The following is a 23,805-nucleotide window of genomic DNA, read 5'->3' as shown; positions in this document are numbered from 1 at the left end:
CTGAAAACCCATGTACACCACATGTGCTACATTCCTTAGATCTATACTGATCAGTCTCAACAAAGCTGTCTCGTGTGTTCGAATATTGTGCTCATAACTGGCAAATAATCTTTACTTTGGATAGATACGTTCATAGAATACTTACATACTTACGCAATACTCGTGGGTAGGTTAAATGTTCCATATTCATATACCCTTCAGGGAAAAAGCATTAAAGAAGGTGGAGAAAGTGATTTGTGGATTCTAGTTGTTACTGACAGGTGATAAGGCGTGTGGGTGGTTGACACGTTTTACCTTCCAACTGACCCCAAACATGTTTAGTTAAAGTGATGTGTTAAAGCTCTGAGTGTTCTTAAGTCAAATTGGTCAAATAAAACGACAAATGACAGGTTTTCTTGTAGGCCTAAAAGAGAAGATTAATTTTTTTTTTCATGATTCCCGAAATGCTCGTAACCTCATTCATGTCCACATTCACTCGCAGACTCATACACCGGAATAGACAGATAGAGAGGAAAAGGGGTAAGTGGGTCAAAGTGAGCTTAGTGTTCGTGGTTGATAATAAACCTGTTGGAACTTCTCGGGTGAATGGGATTTTTCTTTTAAAGTTGCAGGTATGGATTGCTTGTAGATTTTTGTAGGTTTTCTGGTGGTTAAGATTTTAGACTTGAGTTGATGGTCACTGACCATCTTGTTCAAGTCTGTTTTACATCATTCCTTTCTTTTGATGAGCCACAATTATAATTTAATTTCCTTTGGCGTCAAAATGCAGCCGTGGATTTTTTTTTTTCAGCTGCCATTCTCTCTCACCTTTAAGTCCGAGTTATGTGCTGTCAAACAGAATTGGATTTTCCCTAGCATCTGAAGTACTTTGGGAACTTTAATATCAAACATGTCCTTGCTTGTCAGGTTTTGACTAAAGAGTAATTCAATTTTGACTCCTGATCCCTTGAAGAGATTTTTTTTCTGGTGGATGCGGGACCACTTTTCTGAGCCAAGGTTTGTGATGTGGAAATTTCAATTACTGCATTGTTCTTGGCTGGTGGGAAGGGACACTATCTGTACAGACTTTAACCCCTTAACTGCTGTTTCCACAACACAGGATTCAGTTGTTCAAACTCCGGCATATCGATAATTCTTATCTCTAGGTTGATAAATTGATTTTAGCCCCAGTGAAGCATAGGGGCTCTCCTCCTGCACTTTGTCCTTAGTGGATGCTAATTCCTGGGTTTGATTAGCTTTGGATTTAGAACCTGATCGTTTGATTCTTCACTGACCCTGCTCTTAGTTTTCTTGTGGCTTCACAAGTGCTGTTTACCTTAGGAAATTGTACCTTCCATTTTTCCTTTACTTTGGGGATGGGTTTTCCATTAACCTTCCCGTTGTGCTCTGGGACATTACTGCTCGCAGGTGGCTGTCCAGCTAACACTGCACACCCCAATGGCACTTCCGCTAGTGAGTCATCTCCCTCACTTCTGGCTTGCCAGTTTAGGAACTTCCCTTGTCCCTATTTAAATCTTTAAAAGAAGGTTTTGGCTAACCATATCTCTGGCACTTTCCCTTCAAACTTTGTTGCTTTTATCACAGATCCCTTAAACTCTACTGGCTCCATCTTGGCTTTTCTAAATTCTACTGGCTTTCCTTTAACCTCTTTCATCTTTACTGGCCCCCTGTGGGATTTTTGGAACCTCCTCAGTTCACAGCAGCCGTGCAGAATTTTGCTTGTTCACCTCAGTTTCCCTCATCTCAATGAACTGTTCTGGACTGTCCGGAAACAATACAGTGCTTCCTGCCAAGTCATTTCCCAGCATTAGTACGTTCGGAATGATCCTGACCATCACTACACCAGTGACCAACCTATTCTGCAGGTTAACTTCAACTAAGGGAATCTTTAATCATAAGTCATTACCAATACAATGTTATCTGTTCAGCTTTCATGCAGCATTTTTGCTATCTTTGCTCCGAACAGTGCTTGTAGACAACCAAAATCCTTGAGGGTAGTTATCAATTTGCCTGGTACCTGGGATACAAAAGGAGTAATTTTCCATTTATGTAAAAATGTTCTTGTAACTATTCTTATCTTGTGCTATATTGGACCACATGCTCACGACTTGTATAGCTGGAGACAGTGGCTTGACTGCAGTGTCCAAGCTGCCTTAATATGCCCAGATTTTCCACAACAGTAACACACTGTGCGTGCCCCTATTGGTTTATCATCTTAGTTCCTTCTTTCAAAAGTTGGAGACTGATCTGTTTTTCCTTCCCTACTCTCCTTTTCTCGAGTCCATTTCTGCTTCTTTTACATCCATCTAATTTGTCCATCACCTGGAAGAGTTATTGGAATCAAGTTTATTCTGAATTAAAGGTCTCTGTACATTAATTCATAACTGGTCATTTTTGCTGCTTCTCTCACCCTGTTAATTCTCTGTTCTTCAATTTGGGTTCCTATATTAGTTTAGTCGTTATTTTTAAATTCTTCCAGAAAAATCACTTCTCTCGAATTTTCACATGAGGGTTCTAGCTTGAGAGATCATGTCTAGCGAACGAGAGCCAAATGCTTAATTCTTTCAAATGCAATGCCAATCCAGTCAGGTCTCTTCCTAGCATTTCAAAACTGTTGCTGATAGACTTCAGGGACTAACTCAAATGTTCCATTGCGTTCATAATCCAGGGACCTTTCTTCTGATAACAGAGAAAAGGCTTCGCGAGCTCTTCCTGCCAATTCGTCTTGCAAGAGGAGAGTCAAGAAGCAAGCTGATCAAACATACCTGGAGTTTGAGAGAAATAAGCAGCTGGTTTTTGACCAGTTTCTGAGGGCTCTTAATATACAGCTCAGCTATGAAAATCTATGAGAAGTAATTTTGCGAGAGGAATTTAAACACTCTCTCCCACTCTCCATAAAAAACACTTGTAGAACAGCAAAAGGCTCAAAGAGCCCGGCAGGCAACAGTCCTGGCTGATGTATTTGTTTTCATTTGTAAGTCGGTTTCCCAAGGGAAAACTTTTCCTAATTACCCCTACAAATCTGAAAAGGACAAAGAGTGTAAAGGTGATAGAAGCCCAAGCTATCCTGGGAGGGAAAGAAAAGCAGGAGACACAGGGGGCCCTCCTCCAGCCAAAAGAGAAGGTGCTGTGAGTGAGACCCAGAGACCTGCGTACTTCCATTGTAATAAAGCAGGGCATTTAAAAGTTGACTGCTGGAAACTAAAGGGAATGCTTGTACGGTTAATCAGGACACACCTGCTCAGTGAAGAAGAGACCCTGATGGAAAGCACAACAGAAACACCTGTGGCTTTAACTGCAGCAAGAGTGAGACCCAGGAAGCTGACAGCTGCAAGTGCAGGAAGATTTAATTGGATTCCTGAGGGTTATCAGGGTTTTGTGTCTGAAGGGTAAATAACCCCCTACCCCTCGAGTGGGGCAAGCAAGCCCATAGTAATTCTCAGGGACACAGGGGCCATTAGATCCCTTTTGCTGGGAAAAGGCCTGACCTTTTCCCAAAAGAGTGCAGTAAACTCCAGAATGGTGGTGAATTATCAATGTTCATGTGACGAAATTAATATTCCTCATTCTTGGCAGGTCGGAGCCTGGATGACATAAGAGACAGTGCTTGAAGAGCCAAAGGAATTGATCACTGATTCAATTAACAAAAATTGGTCTGACAATGATTCCACATCTTGTTGGTAAGAGACTGCCCTACACCCCCACACCGCCCCCCACCCCCAGCCCACCGAGAGCTTTGAAATCCACAAACCTTGCAGGAGAGACTGTTCTAAATAAGGAGCTAGTCACATGACTAAGCTGCTGGGAAACCTTTTTTTTCCAAATTGTGCTGTAGAGAAAGGAACAGAAGGCATTTCAAAACTGAATTTGGCACAAGGAAGCCGCTTTCTCTCTCTCACTTTCTTCCAAGCCACTGGACCCATGGCAGATACGTAAACCTCAAGAGAGAAAAGACACTGACATCAAAACAAGTTGAAATCTGAATTGGGCCCCAATGAACAGCAGGACTGACTGGCAACCAAGGAATCCACATTGAACTTAAAGGACTCTAACTGCCAGATATTGCCTCAAACCTTTCCCTTTATTCCTTCTACTTTTTCTGTCTCTATCTGTGTGTGTGTTTATCGTGTATGCCTGTTTGCGCGGTTGGGTCGCATGTTCATAGTCGTTAACCAGATTAGAATTTAAGATTAATAAACTTCGACCTTTCTTGTTTAAATTTAAGAAAACCTGTTTGATTTCTTTGCCTTATAACAGGAGCAGTGAACACGCATTTACTGAGCAGGAGCTTAAAACAGTATTTTAAAATTAAAACCTGTTACGGTTAAACCAGTCAAAGGCTAAGAGGGAACACCTAAATCACATCTGTAGTAAGTGTCTGCGGCTTGAGAAGCTTCCGCTCAGAGTCATTGAGCTGGAGGCCAAGCTGCAGACACTGCGATGCATCAGGGAAGGGAAACGTTACCTGGACACTTTGCTCCAGAAGGCAGTGGTCAGTGGTCACAGACAGGAGGGTGTGACTGCGAGTCAGGTAGATAAAGGGATCAAGAAGGTGGGAGTGGAGGAGGCAGAGCCCTTACAATGGAGCAACAAGACTGTAACTTTAGGGGCGGCACAGTGGCGCAGTGGTTAGCACCGCAGCCTCACAACTCCAGGGACCCGAGTTCGATTCCGGGTACTGCCTGTGTGGAGTTTGCAAGTTCTCCCTGTGTCTGCGTGGGTTTTCTACGGGTGCTCCGGTTTCCTCCCACAAGCCAAAAGGCTTGCAGGTTGATAGGTAAATTGGCCATTATAAATTGTCACTAGTATAGGTAGGTGGTAGGGAAATATAGGGACAGGTGGGGATGTTTGGTAGGAATATGGGATTAGTGTAGGATTGGTATAAATGGGTGGTTGATGGTCGGCACAGACACGGTGGGCCGAAGGGCCTGTTTCAGTGCTGTATCTCTAATCTAAAAAAAAAGACTGAGGTTCTTGTGGCTTGTATGGAAAAGAGCGAGGGCTGTACTGTGGATGAGCAGACTGACCATGGCACCAGAAAGTCATTCAAGTGGGGGCAGCAAAAGGAAAGTAGTGGTAGTCGGAGACACTATCGTGAGGGAGATTGACACTGTTCTCTGCAGCAAAGAGCGAGAGTCGAGAAGGCTGAATTGCCTGCCCGGTGCCAGGGTTCTGGAGATCTGCTCACGAGAGGAACTTACAATAGGAGGGGGAGGATCCATCGTCTTTGTCCATATAGGTACCAATGACATAGGCAGGACAAGGAAAGAGGTTCTGCATAGTCAATATGAGGAGCTAGACACCAAATTAACAAGCAGAACCTCAAAGGTAGCTATATCGGGGGAGGTGGTAGCAGAGTGGTATTGTCATTGGACTAGCAACTCAGAAACCAAGAATACTATTCAGCGGACAGGAGTTCAAATCCCATCATGTCAGAAGGTGGAATTTGAATTCCATTAATAAATCTGGAATTAAAAGCTTGTCTAATGATGGCCATGAAACTATTGCAAAAATCCATCTGGTTCATTAACGCCCTCTAGGAAAGGAAACCTGCTGTCCTTACCTGGTCTGGCCTACATGTGACTACAGATCCACAACAATATGGATGACTCTTAAATACCCTCTGAAACGGCCTAGCAAGCCACTCAGTTATATCTAACCGCTACAAACCCAAAAGGAATGAAAGTGGACGGACCACCTGGCATCGGCCTCGGCACCAGAAATGACAACAGCAAACCACGCCCTGTCGACCCTGCAAAGTCCTCCTTACTAACATCTGGGGGCCTGTGCCAAAGCTGGGAGAGCTGTCTCACAGACTAGTCAAGCAACTGCCTGAACTAGCCAAGTTCACCACAAGCAGGACAGACCCAAAAGAGAAGGCGGCATAATGGTATACAGTCGGGAGGGAGTTGCCCTGGGTGGTGTCAACATCGACGCTGAACACCATGAAGTCTCATGGTATCAGGTCAAACATGAGCAAGGAAATGTCCTGCTGATAAATCAGTACTCTTCCATGTTGAACACCACTTGGAAGAAGCACAGAGGGTGGCAAGGGCACAGAATGTGCTCTGGGTGGGGGACTTCAATGTCCATCACAAGGAGTGGCTTGCTTGCACCACTACTGACTGAATCCTAAAGGCCATAGCTGCTAGACTGGGTATGTGGCAGTTGGTGAGGGAAAAACATACTTGACCTCGTCCACACCAATCTACCTGCCGCAGATACATAGGTTCATGACAGTATTGGTAGGAGTGACCACCACACAGATCTTGTGGAGACAATGTCCCGCCTTCATATTGAGGATGCCCTCCATCGTGTTCTTTGTCACGACCACCACGCCAAATGATATAGCTATCAAACAGATCTCGCAACACAAAACTGGGCATCCAGGAGGAGCTGTGGGCCATCAGCAGAAGCAGAATTGTACTCAATCACAATCTGTAACCTCATGGCCCGGCATATTCCCCACTCTACCATTATCATCAAGCCAGGGGTTCAAACCTGGTTCAATGGAGAGTGCAAGAGGGTCTGCCAGGAGCAACACCAGGCATACCTCAGAATGAGGTGTTAACCTGGTGAAGATACAACCCAAGACTACTAGCATGTCAAACAGTGTAAGCAGCATGCGGTAGACAGAGCTAAGTGATCCCACAACCGACAGATCAGATCTGAGGTCTGCAGTCCTGCCACATCCAGCCGTGAATGGTGGTGGACAATTAAACAACTAACTGGAGGAGGGGGCTCCACAAATATCCCCATCCTCAATGATGTGGGATCCCAGCACATCAGTGCAAAATATAAGGCTGAAGCATTTGCAACAATCTTCAGCCAGAAGTGCTGAGTGGATAAGCCATTTTGGCCTCCTCCCTGAGTCCCCAGCATCACAGATGCCAGACTTTAGCCAATTCGATTCACTCCACGTGATTTCAAGAAATGACTGAAGGCACTTGATACTGCAAAGGCTATGGGCCCTTGACAACATTCCAGTAATTGTAGTGAAGACCTGTGCTCCAGAACTAGCTGACCCTAGCCAAGCTGTTCTAGTACAGCTACAACACTGGCATTTACCCAGCAATTCCCCAGGTATGTCCTGTACACCAAAAGCAGGATAAATCCAACGCGGCCAGTTACCGCCCTCATCAGTCTTGTCATGCAGGCCCCCACCAGCCAACAATGAGGAATATTAATTTTGCCACATGAACATTGATTTGAAACTATTGTTGGTGAAGAAATAACTTGCCTTTACAAATTGCCAGACTTTGGCTGGAGAGACATTAGCATATTAATAGCAGTGCTTGAAAGGACGCATTCAATCTACAATGGACTTCTGATTACCAGACATTGAGGATGGAGGTATTTGCAATCCAGGTTGACTGGTAAGATGGCCAAATAGACAAACAGACGTGGTGAAACCAGTTAAGTCACATGACTAGCTGGTTGTTGCAGAATTTGAACTTGCCAGAGTTTTGAACTGATCAGAAAACCTGTGTGCTCCCAGTTTGAAAAGACCTACTCTCCTGTCTGCTCCCATCTCTTGCTCACGGAACTGAGTCTTGTGAAGACACGTGAACATCAAAGAGAGAAAAGGCTCCTACGTTGAAAATGTTTAAGAAGAATACTGGGCCCCAATGAAAAGCAAGAGTGACCTACAATCAAGAACCCTATAGCGAGCTCCAAACACAGAAACAGTGACAGGAAACCTCCTCAGATTTCACCTCAAATCTTCACCTTATATTTCTTTCCTTTTCTGTCCCTATCTGCATGTGTGTATCGTATAAGCATACTAGCATGGGTGCGTCTGATACCCGTAGGCATTAACTGAATTAGAGTTAAGTGAGCCAAATAAAATTTCAATGTTTACTCTTTAAACCTCAAAAAACCTGTGTGGTCTGTTTTCTTTGTGTTATAATTGGAAAGCGGTGAACAAGCATTCCCCAAATGGGGAGCTAAAAAAAAACATGGAGTGTTTAAAAATTAAACCCTGTTCCAGTAAGACCAGGTGAAGGTTGAGAGGGACCCCTAGACAGCTTTCTCACGTGGTCCTAACAGTCTACTCTCAATCATCAGTAAAGTGAGGGAAGGTGTCTTGACAGTGCTATCAAGCGGCACTTGCTTAGCATTAACCTGCTCAGTGACACTCAGTTTGGGTTCCACCAGGGCCACTCAGCTACTTACCTCATTACAGCCGTGGTGCAAGCATAGACAAAACAGTTGAACGCAAGAGGTGACATCAGAGTGACTGCCCTTGACAGCAAAGCAGAATTTGACTGAGTATAGCTTCAAGGAGCCTTGGCAAAACTGAAGTCAATGGCAATCAGGGGAGAAATTCTCCACTGATTGGAATGTGCTTGTAGTTGCCGGAGGTCAATCATCTCAGCTCCAGGACACCACTGCAGGAATTCCTCAGGGTAATGTTCTAGGCCCAACCATCTTCAGCTGCTTCATGAATGACCTGCCTTCAAATCATAAGATCAGAAGTGGGGATGTTCACTGATGATTGCACAATGTTCAGCACCATTAATGACTCCTCAGAAATTGATGCATTCCATGTAGAAATACAGCAAGACCTGCACAATATCCAGGCTTGGGCCGATAAGTGGCAAGTAACATGCACACCACACAAGTGCCAGGCAATGACTACCTCAAACAAGAGAGAATCTAACCATCTCCCCTTGACATTCACTGGCATTATGATCGCTGAATGCCCCACTATCAACATCCTGGGTGTTACCATTGACCAGAAATGGAACTGCAGTAGCCATATAAATTCCATGGCTACAAGAGCAGGTCAGAGGCTGGGAATTCTGCAGCGAATAACTCACCTGCCGACTCCCCAAAGCCTGTGCACCACCGACAAGGCACAAGTCAGGAGTTGATGGAACACTCTCCACTTGCCTGGATGGTGCAGTTCCAACAACACTCAGGAAGTTCAACACCATCCAGGACAAAGCAGCCCGCTTGATTGTCACCCCATTCACAAACATTCACTCCCTCCACCACTGATGCACAGTGGCAGCAGTGTGTACTGTCTACAAGGTGCACTGCAGCAACTCACCAAGGCCCCTTAGGCAGCACCTTCCAAACCGCAACCTCTACCAACTAGAAGGACAAGGGCAGCAGATGTGTGGGAACACCCTCACCTGCGACTTCGCCTCCATGCCGCAAACAGTCCTGCCTTGGAACTCTTTCGCCGTTTCTTCACTGTTATTGGGTCAAAATCCTGGAACTCCCTTCATAATAGAACTGTGGGTGTAACTACCCCACATGGACTGCAGTGGCTCAAGATGGCAGCTCACCACAAACTTCTCATGGGCAATTAGGGATGGGCAATAAATGCTGGCCTGGCCAGCGACGCCCACATCCCATGAACGAATAAAAGACCCTCCTGACTATAGAATCTCCCACCACTGCACTCTCCTATTCCCGTGCTCCATCTGCCTCTCACCTCCACTCACTCGTGGTGACCTCCTCCTCCTTGGTATCACACTGTTGAACAGGAAAATCCTTCTCCAAGCCAGTCTCTATCCACCTTTCAGTCCCCAATAACATGTATCTACTTGACAGTGCCAGTACCCAGGGGCTCCTCCCTCCTGTGACTGCGATGTCCCTCTCGATGGTCACTCACCTCCCTCTTTCTACTCAGCCCCTTCTGTTCCCTTTTGTTGTGTGAGCTGCAGGTTCTTTCATGAGATCTGGACATTTATCAGGCCAGAGATGATTTTTTAAGTATTTTGTGAACCTACTTGAATCCATTCTCATTTTTCTTGAATATGATGGATATTCTCTTCTATTTGGACCTTCAGCCATGGTGGTGACAGGCGTTCCCAGATTCTGATTCGCTGTAATAAACGTAATATTAATAAGAGGGTTAGTCAGAAATACTAAAAAAAGAGAACATAGCCTAATTAAACATGATATCAATCACTCCTCCCCATCAGTATAACATCTGATAGGTCAGGGATCAAGCATTTCCCGAGTGTTACGATCAACTCTCCACATCAGGTGGTACCCAGACAGTGCCCTGTGAGTCCCGTTGAGCTCCATGACCCAGTTCCAGATGGGCTCCCATCACCGAGACTCTGCACTAGAAGTGGGGGAGACAGTGGTGTAATGATAATGTCATTGAACTAGTAATACAGCAGCTGGTGGAATTAAATTCAATTAACTAATGAAACTCTGGATTTGAAAGCTATTCTCAGTAATGGTGACAGGCAGCTATCATCGATTGTCGTAAAAACCCATCTGGTTCACGAACATCCTCGAGGAAGGAAATCTGCCATCTTTACCTGGTCTGGCCTACATGTGACTCCAGACCCACAGCAATGTTGTTGACTCTTAACTGCCCTCTGAAATGGTCCTGCGAGCCATTCAGTTGTCAAGGGCAATTAGAGATGGGCAACAAATTCTGGCTTGCTTGCGATGCCGACATAGCATCAAATAATTTTTAGAAGTGCCGATTCGTCAGAATTACTCGTGCTGTGCAGATCAAAAACTGCCTTATTTCTGAGGCAGTGAATATTCTGCAGGGAAATGTGGAGCAGGTGATCATTATTGTATTAAATGATCCACCAATCAGCTTTACACGGTTTGACAGTAGCACAACATTTATATTCACTTGCTGACCGAGTTTGAAAAAAAAATCGAACAGTGACGTCACAGGAAAGCTGCAAAGTGATTGTGAAAGAACAAAGAACAGTACAGCACAGGAACAGGCCATTCGGCCCTCCAAGCCTGTGCCGATCTTGATGCCTGCCGAAACTAACACATTCTGCTCTTCCGGGGCCCATATCCCTCTATTCCCTTCCTATTCATATATTTGTCAAGATGTCTCTTAAACATCGCTATCGTATCTGCTTCCACCACCTCCCCTGGCAGCAAGTTCCAGGCACTCACCACCCTCTGTGTAAAAAACTTGCCTCGCACATCCCCTCTAAACTTTGCCCCTCTCACCTTAAACCTATGTCCCCTTGTAACTGACTCTTGCACCTTGGGATAAAGCCTCTAACTATCCACTCTGTCCATGCCGTTCATAACTTTGTAAACCTCTATCATGTCACCCCTCCTCCTCCGTCGTTCCAGTGAAAACAATCCGCGTTTTTCCAACCTCTCCTCATAGCTAATGCCCTCCAGACCAGGCAACATCATGGTAAACCTCCTCTGTACCCTCTCCAAAGCCTCCACGCCCTTCTGGTAGTGTGGCGACCAGAATTGCACGCCATATTCTAAGTGTGGCCTAACTAAAGTTCTGTACAACTGCAGCATGACTTGCCAATTTTCATACTCTATGCCCCGACCGATGAAGGCAAGCATGCCGTATGCCTTCTTGACTACCTTATCCACCTGCGTTGCCACTTTCAGTGACCTGTGGATCTGTACGCCCAGATCTCTCTGCCTGTCAATACTCTTAAGGGTTCTGCCATTTACTGTATATCTCCCACCTGCATTAGACCTTCCAAAGTGCATTACCTCACATTTTTCTGGATTAAACTCCATCTACCATTTCTCCGCCCAAGTCTCCAACCGATTTATATCCTATATATATATATATATATATATTGTTGGTCAATAACCGCTGTTAGGGAGGATCTGTAAACAGCTGGGTTAGTAATGAAAGTAAGGAGATGTAAAGTCTACAGTTTTTTTTATATACACTAAGTATACACTTTCAGGGAATCTAGGTCCTTAGTGTAAATAATCCATAATTTTTGAGTAAACCAAGGGATTAAATTAAGGGTAAGCTATGGCAGTGAAGCTAGGCAGTGTGGAGTGCTCCACCTGTGCAATGTGGGAAGTCAGGGACACTTCCAGTGTCCAGGGCAAATACCTGTGCAGGAAGTGTCTCCAGTTGTAGCTGCTCAAAAATTGCGTTTTGGATATTGAGCCGCAGCTGGGGACACTGTGGAGCATTTGCGATGCTGAGAGCATCATGGATAGCACTTACAGGGAGGTGGTCACACCGCAGGTAAAGACTGCTGAGGCAGAAAGGGAATGGGTGACTGACAGGCAGAGTAGAAGAACTCGGTAGGTAGTACAGGAGTCCCCTGGATACATTTCCCTCTCTAACAGATTTTGCACTTTGAATACTTTTGGGGGAGATAGCTTCTCAGGTGACTGTAGCAAGAGCCATGTCTGTGGCACCACGGGTGGCTTAGCTGCACAGGAGGGAAGGAAAAAGTGTGATCGAGCTATAGTGATAGGGGATTCTATCGTAAGGGGTACAGATTGGTGTTCCTGTGTCTGCAAACGTGACTCCAGAATGGTTTGTTGCCTGCCTGGTGCCAGGGCCAAGGATGTCACGGAGCAGCTGCGGGACATGCTGAAGGGGGAGGGTGAACATTTAGATGTCGTGGTTCAAACTGGTACCAACGACATTGGTAGAAAGAGGGATGAGGTCCTGCAACAAAAATTTAGGGAGCTAGGTAGCAGATTAAAAAGCAGGACCTCAAAGGTTTTAATCACTGGAAAGCCTTAGATTACAGGACGATATAGATGGGCTGGTAAGATGGGCAGCGAGGTGGCAAATGGAATGAAATCCTGAGACATGTGAGGTGATGCATTTTGGGAGGACTAACAAGGAAAGGGAATATGCAATGGATGGTAGGATCCTAGGAAGTACAGAGGATCAGAGGGACCTTGGTGTACTTGTCCATAGATCACTGAATGCAGCAGCTCTGGTAGATAAGTTGGTTATGAAGGCATATTGGATACTTGCCTTTATTAGCTGAGGCATAAAATATAAGAGCAGGGAGGTTTTTATGGAGCTGTACAAAACGCTAGTTAGGCCACAGCTGGAGTTCTGTGTACAGTTTTGGTTACCACACTATAGGAAGGATGTGATTGCACTAGAGAGGGTGCAGAGGAGATTCACCAGGATGTTCACTGGGCTGCAGCATTTCAGCTATGAAGAGAGACTGGATAGGCGAGGGTTCTTTTCCTTACAGCAGAGAAGGCTGAACGGGGACCTGATTGAGGTATACAAATTATGAGGGGCTTAGATAGGGTAAATAGGAAGAAACTTTTTCCCTTAGCGGAGGTGTCAATAACCAGGGGCAGAGATTTAAGGTAAGGGGCAGAATGTTTCGAGGGGATTTGGGATTTCTTTTCACCCAGAGGGTGGTTGGAATCTGGAACAGGGAAGGGGAGGTAGAGGCAGGAACCTCACAACATTTAAGAAGTATTTAGATGAGGTGGCACAGTGGTGCAGTGGTTAGCACTGCAGCCTCACAGCTGCAGCAACCTGGGTTCAATTCTGGGTACTGTGTGGAGTTAGCAAGTTCTCTCTGTGTCTGCGTGGGTTTCCACTGGGTGCTCCGGTTTCTTCCCAAAGCCAAAAGACTTGCAGGTTGATAGGTAAATTGGCCATTATAAATTGCCCCCAGTATAGGTAGGTGGTAGGGGAACATAGGGACAGGTGGGGATGTGGTATAAATATGGGATTAGTGTACGATTAGTATAAATGGGTGGTTAATGGTCGGCACAGACTCGGTGGGCCGAAGGGCCTGTTTCAGTGCTGTATCTCTAAATAAAATTAAAATGAGCAATTGGCCCAGAGCATACAAAGCTCTGGGCCAAGTGCTGGAAAATGCAATTAGAATAGAAACGTTTGATGGCCGGCGTGGACACAGTGGGCCGAAGGGCCTGTTTCTGTGACGCATAACTCTATGATTCTATAACAGATCAGTTCTTATTTTTGGATGTGGTAATTGTTGATATTAAATTCTGCTACTTGATTTACCAACATACAAAATATATATCTGGATGTGCTCATACAAAATTAGACTGGTTACAGCACAGAAGGAGACTATTTGTCCCATTGATGTCCATGCCAGCTCTCTGCAAGAGCAACTCACCTAGTTGTCTGCCTTTTCCCCGTAGCCCTGCGATATTTTCTCTTCTGATAATTATGCAATTCTCTTTTCAAAGCCACGATTGAATATGGCTCCACCACACTCTCAGGGATTGCATTCCAGATCCTAACAATGCATATTTTTTTTCCCTCATGTTGCTGTTGTTTCTTTTGTCAATCAGCTTAAATCAGTGCCGTCTAGTCCTTGGCCCTTCCGCCAACGGGAGCAGTGTCTCCCAATTTATTCTGTACAGACATCTCATGATTTTGAACACCTCTATCAAATATCCTCTTAAGTCTTCTCTTCTCCAAGCAAAACATTCTCTAATCTATCCATGTACCTGACATTCCTCATCCCTGGAACCATTCTTGTGAAACTTCTCTGCGCCCTCTCCAATGTCTTCACATGTTTCCTAACGTGTGGTTCCCAGAGCTGGACTTAATATGACAGTTGAGGTCAAACCAGCGTTTTATACTGAATTACCATACTTCCATGCTTTTGTACTATATGTCTCTGTTTATAAATTCAAGGCTCCTGTATGCTTTTTAACAGCGATCTCAACTTTCCATTCCACCTTCAATGATTTGTGTACATATACCCTCAGGCCCCTCTGCTCCTGCACCTTATTTAGAACTGTACTCTTTAATTTATATTGCCTCTCCTCCTCCTTCCTGCCAAAATGTATCACTACACACCTCTCTGCATTGCATTTCATCTTCCACTAGTCCACCCATTCCACCAGCCTGTCATTGTCCTCGTGAAGATTATCACTATCCTCCTTACAGTTCACAATGCTTCCAAGTGTTGTGTCATCCACAACTTTTGAAATTGTAGCCTGTACTCCCAAGTCAAGGTCATTGATATATATCAGGAAAAGGTGAAGTCCGATCACAGACCCTTCGGGAACCCCACAGGAACCATTGTATATCTTCCTCCAGTCCGAAAAACCATTCGTCACTGCTCTGTTTCCTGTCACTCAGCCAATGTCATACCCATGCTGCTACTTTCCCTCTTATTCCATGGGCTCTAATTTTGCCAACAAACCTGTTATGTGGCTCTTTACCAAATGCCTTTTAGAGGTCCATATGCTTCACATGAACCACATTAATGCACTGTTAACTCATCAGGTACAAAACTCGAGCAATAAGTTAAACACAATTTGCCCTTAATAAATCCGTGCTGGCTTTCCTTATTAATCTACATGTGTCTTAGGAGCTATTAATTTTGTGGTGGCGTATTGATAATGTGGAGATCACAAAACCATTGTCGATTGTTGTAAAAACCGATCTGGTTCACTAATGGCCTTCAGGGAAGGAAATCTGCCGCCCTTACCTGTCTGTTCTACTTGTGACCCCAGACCCACAACAATGTGGTTGCATTTGAAATGCCCTCTGAAATGGCCTAGCAAGCCACTCAGGGAAGTTAAATGCAGACCTAGCCAGTGACGCCCACATCCCCCAAACAAATAAATGAAAGCATTTCCAAAAGCCTTCACGCCACCAACGTTAAACTGACTGGCCTGTAGTTACTGGGCTCATCCTTGAACAAGGGTGTAACATTTGCAATGATCTAGTCCTCTGGCACCAACCCTGTATCTAAGGAAGATTGGAAGATTATGCCCAGTGGAGACTTGATAGAATTTTTAGAACCATAGAAACATAAAAAGGTTACAGCACAGAAGGATGCCATTCAGCATGTCTGCGCCAGCTGAAAAAAACTAGCCGCCCAATCTAATCCCACTGTCCAGCACATGCTCCGTAGCTTTGCAGGTTACCACCCTTCAGTGACAGGTCCTGGTACCTTTTAAATGTGTTGAGAGTTTCTGTCTCCACCACTGATCCAGGTAGTGAATTCCAGATACCCACCAGCCTCTGGGTGGACAAGATTTTCACAGAATCACAGAATAATACAGTGCAGAAGAGGCCCCTCGGCCCATCGAGTCTGCACCGATGCATCAAAGACACCTGACCTGTCTACCTAATCCCATTTGCCAGCACTTGGCCCATAGCCTTGAATGTTATGACGTGCCAAGTGCTCATCCAGGTACTTTTTAAAGGATGTGAGGCAACCCGCCTCTACCACCCTCACACGCAAGGTATTCCAGACCGTCACCACACTCAGGGTACAAACGTTCTTCCTCAAATCCCCCTTAAACCTCCCACCCCGCAGCTAAAACTTGTGTCCCCTCGTAACTGACCCTTCAACTAAGGGGGACAGCTGCTCCCTATCCACCCTGTCCATGCCCCTCATAATCTTGTACACCTCAATCAGGTCACCCCTCAGTCTTCTCTGCTCCAGTGAAAACAACCCAAGCCTATCAAACCTCTCTTCATAGTTTAAATGTTCCATCCCAGGCAACATCCTGGTGAATCGCCTCTGCACTCCCTCCAAAGCAATCACATCCTTCCAATAATGTGGCGACCAGAATTGCACACAGTACTCCAGCTGTGGCCTTACCAAAGTTCTGTACAATTCCAAAATGACCTCCTTGCTTTTGTAATCTATGCCTTGACTGATAAAGGCAAGTGTCCCATATGCCTTTCTCACCACCCTATTAACCTGCCCTTCTGCCTTCAGAGATCTATGGACAAACACGCCAAGGTTCCTTTGCTCCTCAAAACTTCCCAGTGTCAGTCCATTCACTGAATACCTCCATGTCACATTACTCCTTCTAAAGTGTATCACCTCACAGTTTTCAGCGTTAAATTCCATCTGTCATTTTTCTGCCCATTTACCATCCCATCTATGTCTTCCTGTAACCCAAGACCTCACCTCACTGTTAACCACTCGACCAATCTTTGTGTCATCCGCGAACCTACTGATCCTACCCCTCACATAGTCATCTATCTCGTTTATATAAATGACAAACAATAGGGGACCCAGCACAGATCCCTGTGGTACGTCACTGGACACTGGTTTCCAGTCACTTAAACAGCCGTCTGTCATCACTCTCTGTCTCCTAGAGCTAATCCAATTTTGAATCCACCTTATCAAGTTACCCTGTATCCCTTGTGCTTTTGCTTTCTTGATAAGTCTCCCTTGTGGGACCTTGTCAAAGGCTTTGCTGAAATCCATGTAAACTACATCAACTGCACTACCCTCAGCTACACACCTGGTCACATCCTCAAAAAATTCAATCAAATTTGATAGGCATGACCTCCCTCTGACAAAGCCATGCTGACTATTCCTAATCAAATTTTGCCTCTCCAAGTGGAGATAGATTCTCTCCTTCAGAATTTCTCCAATAGTTTCCCTCCCACTGACGTGAGACTCACTGGTCTGTAGTTCCCTGGCTTATCGCCACAACCTTTCTTAAATAGTGGGACCACATCAGCTGTTCTCCAGTCCTCTGGCACCTCCCCCGTGGCCAGAGAGGAATTATAAATTTGGGTCAGAGCCCCAGCAATCTCCACCCTCGCCTCCCACAGCATCCTGGGACACAAATCGTCCGGACCTGGAGATTTGTCCACTTTTAAGCTTGCCAAAACCTCCAATAACTTGTCACTCCCTATGACAATTTGCTCAAGATCCTCACAGTCTCTCTTTTTGAGTTCCATATCTATATTCACATTCTCTTGGGTGAAGACAGATGTGAAGTATTCTTTCAACACCCTACCAATGTCCTCTGGCTCCACCCACAGATTTCCCCCTTGGTACCTAATGGGTCCTACTCTTTCCCTGGATATTCTCATCCCATTGATATACTTACAGAATATCTTAGGATTTTCCCAACTTTTACCAGCCAGAGCTTTTGCATATCCCCTCTTTGCTCTCCTAATTGCTTTCTTAAGCTCCATCCTACACTTTCTGTATTCCACAAATGCTTTCGTTGATTTGCTCTCCTTGTGTTTGCCAAAAGCCTCTCTTTTCCTTCTTTTCCTCATGTCTCCTCGAATCCTTCTACCAATCACCTTAAATCTGTGCCCCCTGGTAATTGACCTCTCCACTGGGGGAAACAGGTCTTTCCCTCTGCTCTATCTTGGCCCCTCATAATTTTACACACCTCAATTCAGTCAGTGCTCAGCCTCCTGGGTTCTAAGGAAAACAACTATAGCCGAACCAATCCTTCCTCATAGCTACGAATTTACAAGATTATGACAGGTTTGGATAAGGTCGACAAAGAAATGCTGTTCCTATTAGTTGATGGTATGAGGACTGGGGGGCCACAGATTTAAGTTTTTGGGTAAGAGATGCAGGGAGGGGGGAATGTGAGGAAGTATTTTCTTCACAGCAAGTGCCATTCATCTGCAACTCGCTGCCCAGAAGGACAGTGGAAGTGGAGATGATCAATGGTTGATAAATGAAATTGGATGAGCACTTCAGGAAAATACATTTACAAGGCTATGTTGATAGAACAGGGTACGGGGCTGACTGGATTGAACTACAGAGAGCCATCATGGACGCAATGGGCCGAACGGCCTCCTTCTGTGCTGTAATGACTCAATTTAAGATTTGCAGTCAATCTGGTAGCATGAAAAAGCAGAGGCAGTGGAGGTGTCGAGAGAGGTGGAGCAGAGTGTTGTCAGTGGACATGTGAAAGCTGAGCCCTTGTCTTTGCATTGTGTCTCTAAGGGGTAGCATAAGCATGAGAAATAGGAGGGGGTGAGGAGAGATCCATGGGGGTCTCCAAAGGTCATCGTGCGGGGGCAGGATGAGAAGCTATTGAACAAGATTCTCCGGCTATCATTGGATGGGTAAGAGTGGAAACAAGTGAGTTCAGTCCCACTGAGCTGGACAATGAAGAAGAGGCACTGAAGGAGGATGTTGTCCTCAACAGTGCCAAAGACTGCAGAGGTAGAGAGGAATCAAGAGGGAGAGTTTATCACAGTCAGAGTCAAAGAATTGTTATTTGTGACTTTTATTCTTGTTATTTCAGAGCTGTGGCAGGAGCAGAAACCAGACTGGAGATTAAAGCATGGAGATGTGAGAAACAAGCAGAGAATAAGGAGCCAACAGATGGATGAACGGAAAGTGAGGCTGGAGATGGAGATGTACATGTCTATCTCTTCACCTACAGGACAAACTGGGTGAGTCTCTGATCGAACCCTATCTTCTGGAATACACAATCTCATTTGTGGTTTAATGTTACAGAAACCATTAAAGTCAGTTCACTTTTATAGAATATTCCACGTGCTGTAGCTGGGAGACTGGAATCTTGCAGCTCCATCAGAGGAGCTTGCTTGTTGCAGCTACAAAAGAGGGTGTGGGTCCAGGGTACAGAGGGCCGGGGTGAAGAGGGGAGAGGCTGGGAATGGGGAGAAAGAGGCAGCCAGGCAGCATGGGGTAGTGAGGGGTGTAAGATGGGGGACAGGCTTTTCTTACAATCTGGACAGTCTTACCCTGACTATAAGGGCCATTTATACAGGGAGGAAACCAACTCAAAACTAAACTAATCTTATTAGAGACAGCAAGATATTGGAGATACTGGAAATCTGATAAAAAGAATAGAAAATGCTGGAAACCCTCAGTGGATCAGATAGTGTCTGTGGGGAGAGGACGGTGAGGTTAATGGTTCAGGTTGATGACCATTCCTGAAAACAGGATCAGGATCTGAAACATTAACCCCACTTTCTTCTCTCCACAGATACTGAATGATCAGTTGAGTAATTCCAGTATTTACTGCTTTATTTCTAATATGATGACTCATCCCCATTTCAGACTAGATTCTGTGTTTTCTCGGTTTGGGTTCTATTTCAGAATCCACTGGGAAGCTGATGTTGGCTTTGTATCTGATGTTGATTTTGGAAGCACATTCCCTGCTTGCTTTGACCACTGTTATTCGATTTCGGCATTGTGTGTCTCTGTGACCAATGAAATAGGAGGTAAACACTCACCCAGTGTTTAATGTCTTTCACCATCCCCAGTACTAAACATTGGGCTTGTTGAAAGGTAATGAAGCTGTGTTCAGCATTCACTATCTGACAATACTCCGCAGCTGCTGGTCAGAGGCCGTGCTGATCTTTGAGGTTTGTCTCTGCATCGTGTTCAGTGAATTGACAGGAATTAGTTTCACAGTTCAACCTCCTATTTGATTTGCCCCCAAATCTGAGATATTTTTACACTGATCTGATGGTGTTGGTGTGAGTTCAGCCCCACCTAATAAACAGACAGGTGTCCATCTGCTGGACTCTGCCCCAGACTGGAGTCACCCCTAAGATCAAATTCCTTTCCGAAAAATTGAACACAACATTCACTTGGGGGTTCCGAAGAAGGGTCACTGACCTGAAACGTTAACTCTGCTTCTCTTTCCACAGATGCTGCCAGACCTGCTGAGTGATTCCAGCATTTCTTGTTTTAATTCACTTGGGCCTTTGTGTTGTTATGAAGCTGTTTCCGTTTTTTGTGTTTTATTATTTTGTTTTGTTTTGGGTTTTGAGACAGAAACAGATGTTCACATTCCATTGCACGGCCTCATTCTGGTAAATTTTTCTCAGTGGTCAGACTCTCTCAGTCTCATTCTCACCATTTCCTGCCTGACCGCATTAGCTTTGTGTACTGTCTACAGGACCAGTGTTTCTCAGAGTAAATGGGACTTTCTCTTACCTTTCTTCCCAGTCGATCAAAGGAAGCTCTTTGAATTGGAAGGGTTCTCTCTGGTTGCTGCTCTCACAATCCTGTGCTGTTTCACCTGCTGTTGTTCCTCAGTCTACAATCCCTGTTTACTTGCAGCTGTGGACCTTTCTCATCACTCCATCATTCACCAGATCTAATTATGGCAGGACAGAAAATGAGAAGAATGCAGGCGGTATGAGGTAATGCAACGTAACCTTTTCTTCTAACCTATCAGAGTGAAATTTGAGGGACGATTATTTCTGTTTGATTTTGTTCCTTTCCATAGATCCCCGGTCCGTCCACCTGGGCTACAGGAAAACAACCAGTGTTTGCGGCAGAAATTATTCTTTTTTCTCAGCACCCTGGACAAACTGACACTGTATCAGAAACTGTCTCTTGGATTGCCGAGGTAACAGAGGGACCAATAGCTGCTGGTATCCTCCACGTCTTCAGGTTCAGGGCCACGTGTGTCTGTTGGATTTAGTCCTTGCCTCAAATCTCCCGATCACCCACCTGGAATTCCTATAAAACTTCACAGAGCAGTAAAAACCCAACAGGATCATCAGGAGTCACATTATTCACAGATGTCCAGCTCAGAGAAGTGATCGAAGAGGAAATTGATATTGAAGAGGTCTGAGTAATCCAACCCTTTGCAACTGAGAGGAGTTTGATAGATTTAACAACAAATATTTCGCCATAAAAGAGGAATGTGCAATGTCTAAGTGTGGTGTGACGTTTTCAACTATTTTAATCAGCAAAGAAATTACCATGCTTTATAATCTGGAGTATCAGCTGTTTACAAAGTACTATTCAGTTAATGGGGATTTCTTTTAGTTTAGTTGATAAACTAAAAATCTTAAAATGTGAAATTTGTCATTTAATTCTTCAAATTGGTTTGTGAGCTTCTATCTTGTATTTTAACATTAACAGTCTCACTGAGGTGGTAACAATCACTTATAAACAGTGAGGTGATGCAGAGCGTTGAATTGTGGAATATATTCACGGATTTTTCAATCTCAGAAAACAGCAATAATGTGTAAGTACACATTGACAATCGTATACAATCATAATTCTCCAACTGCATGTGCGTCTCACTGTGTGTCTGCCCTCGCCCATGCACTCAATTAAAACTCTCATTCAGCAGACTTCTCTTTACCCACTTTGGAAAGCTAAAAGTGACTCGGTCACATCAGTAATTTCTCCAAACTATAGCTAAAGTTATCTTCCAGCAATAATTTATAACCAAATTTGTGACCTTGTAAAATTCAGTTACCTAGTGTTTCATTCATTGACACTGGAATAATCGATACACAACAAGAAATTACATTTTCACAGCACTTTAAACATCGGAAACCACCCCAAAGCACTTCACAGAATCCAAATCAGACAAAAGATGGGCGCTGAATAAAGGATGTAGAATGAGGGGTGGCCAAAAGATTGGTCAAGTTAGTTATTTTTAAGGAGTGTCCAAATCGAGGAGAGGGAGGTGGAGAGGTTTAGGTGGCAATTGCAGAGCAGAGATCCGGGTCATCAGAAGGTGTGACCACCATAGTTGGGGAGAAGAGAGGGTGAAACATACAAGAGACCAGATTTAGAAGAATGGAGCGTTCTCAGAGGGTGTCTTGTTGGGCTGGAGGAGGAAGGAAACCATGAACAGAGTTAACCAGAAGGATGAAAACTTGTTATGTAACGATTAGTACAGAAGCAAAATAGTGCAGATGCTGGAAATCTGAAATAAAAACAGAAAATGCTAGAAATGCTCAGCAGGTCAGTCAGCATTTCTGAAGAAAAAATCAGAGTTAACTTTTCTGCTCTGTGACCCCTTTGTTTTTGTCTCCACAGACGCTGCCTGACCTGCTGAGTATTTCCAGCAATTTCTGTTTTTGCAGGTTGATAGGTAAATTGGCCATTAGCAATTGCCCCTAGTATAGGTAGGTGGTAGATAAATATAGGGACAGGTGGGGATGTGGTAGGAATATGGAATTAGTGTTGGATTAGTATAAATGGGTGGTTGATGGTCGGCACAGACTCGGTGGGCCGAAGGGCCTGTTTCAGTGCTGTATCTCTAAACTAAACTAAACTAAAACTAAACTGTATATAATGATTAGTGATGGGATCTCCTACCTGTTAGTAATTTGAGCAGTTCATTATTTTAAGCTTAATCATCAAGATCCTCCTATTTACGTGAAAGGCGGTTTTCGCCCCTGAACCACTTGGCATCTAAAACATTCCTGAAGTTTGTTTCTCTCTGGCGTCTGTTTTTATTCAGTAAGTTTGACAAATGGTCTCATTAACATGAACTTATTTCAGTAAAAACACAAGTCCCTGCTCCATTCTCAGCTCATTCATATCCATTCCTAACTGTCTGAAACTGACAAACTGACATTGCTGCTTTAAACAATAATTCATTGTAATAATGAATCGGGAACAAGTTCTCTCTCGGAAGTTACTCCTATTCTGTGACTGGATTGTGTTCATTCCGGCCTCAAGTAACCATCGGCTGATTTTCCAGGTGCTTGGCAGAGAGGAATAATTTGTCAGTGCAAATGTGTTAATAGTTTACTGAGATGAACTTTGTGTTTGGTCTGAACTTCAAATCCCGCCTTTGATCAGTTCAATTAAAATGTACCGGGTAAGGAACAGTTCAATGAGTCAAAAAGATAAAAGAAAATGTACCAAGTTGGAAGGACAAGGTTCCCGACGCTGTCTGTCTGAACTGTGAACACCAACAGTCGGAAGCAGGCACCTCTGGACCAGAATGGGGTAAATCCCCAGAGAGCTTTGTCCTGCTTTCTGATTCACAACCTCTCTTCAAAAGTGCCTGTGGGGAGACTGCTGGAGCCCAGTGGGGTTTAACCCTAACATCCCTGGTTTAAAATGCACTGCTTCAGTCACAGTCTGAGCCCATAGCTGCAGGGTAACTGCATCCCTGACAGCTGGGCAATGCAACAGGCTTGAGAGAGGAAGAAACAAGAGAGAAATGAAAGAGTGAACACACAAATGAGGCTTTGCTGCTACGTGAACCTCACCTTGATGAAGCAAGAAGTTTATATCTCTTTATTTCCGTGTGGATGTTGCAAGCTCTATCCTAGTTATACTGAAATAACCAATCAGGCAGAAGTTCCTTGTTGGATTTTAACAAATTTCAAACTGTGAATTTGATCTGATCCTTATTCTGTGAGATTGAGAGCTCCGGCCTCTGTTTGAAAGATGCTTCCTGCCCTCAGGATGGATTTCAAGTCCACTATTCCTCATTTGCTTCAGGACAGGGAAAGGCCTTTCGAGTGAAACCGAATCCAGCCAGTTTGACAACTTTTGGCCAATTAAGCTGTGAATAACGTTCAATTATTTTATCTCTTCTTCCAGGGAAATGCAATGAAACAGACAAATAATGAGAAATAAATTG

General features: G+C 44.5%; 1 protein-coding gene across 1 annotated transcript in view; it reads right to left on the bottom strand.

Moving 5' to 3' along the window:
- LOC137355358 (NACHT, LRR and PYD domains-containing protein 3-like) overlaps positions 1-9,807 on the bottom strand; it is a 62,291-nt gene extending 52,484 nt beyond the window's left edge. The window contains exon 1 of the mRNA XM_068020351.1: positions 9,744-9,807. Coding sequence (XP_067876452.1) covers positions 9,744-9,807 — 64 coding nt within the window. The remainder of the gene's footprint in view (positions 1-9,743) is intronic.
- Between the last annotated feature and the right edge of the window lie 13,998 nt (positions 9,808-23,805).

This window comes from Heterodontus francisci, chromosome 42 (genome assembly GCF_036365525.1).
Source record: "Heterodontus francisci isolate sHetFra1 chromosome 42, sHetFra1.hap1, whole genome shotgun sequence".
NCBI classification, from domain to species: Eukaryota; Metazoa; Chordata; class Chondrichthyes; order Heterodontiformes; family Heterodontidae; genus Heterodontus; species Heterodontus francisci.
This window is presented reverse-complemented; position numbering and strand designations above follow the sequence as displayed.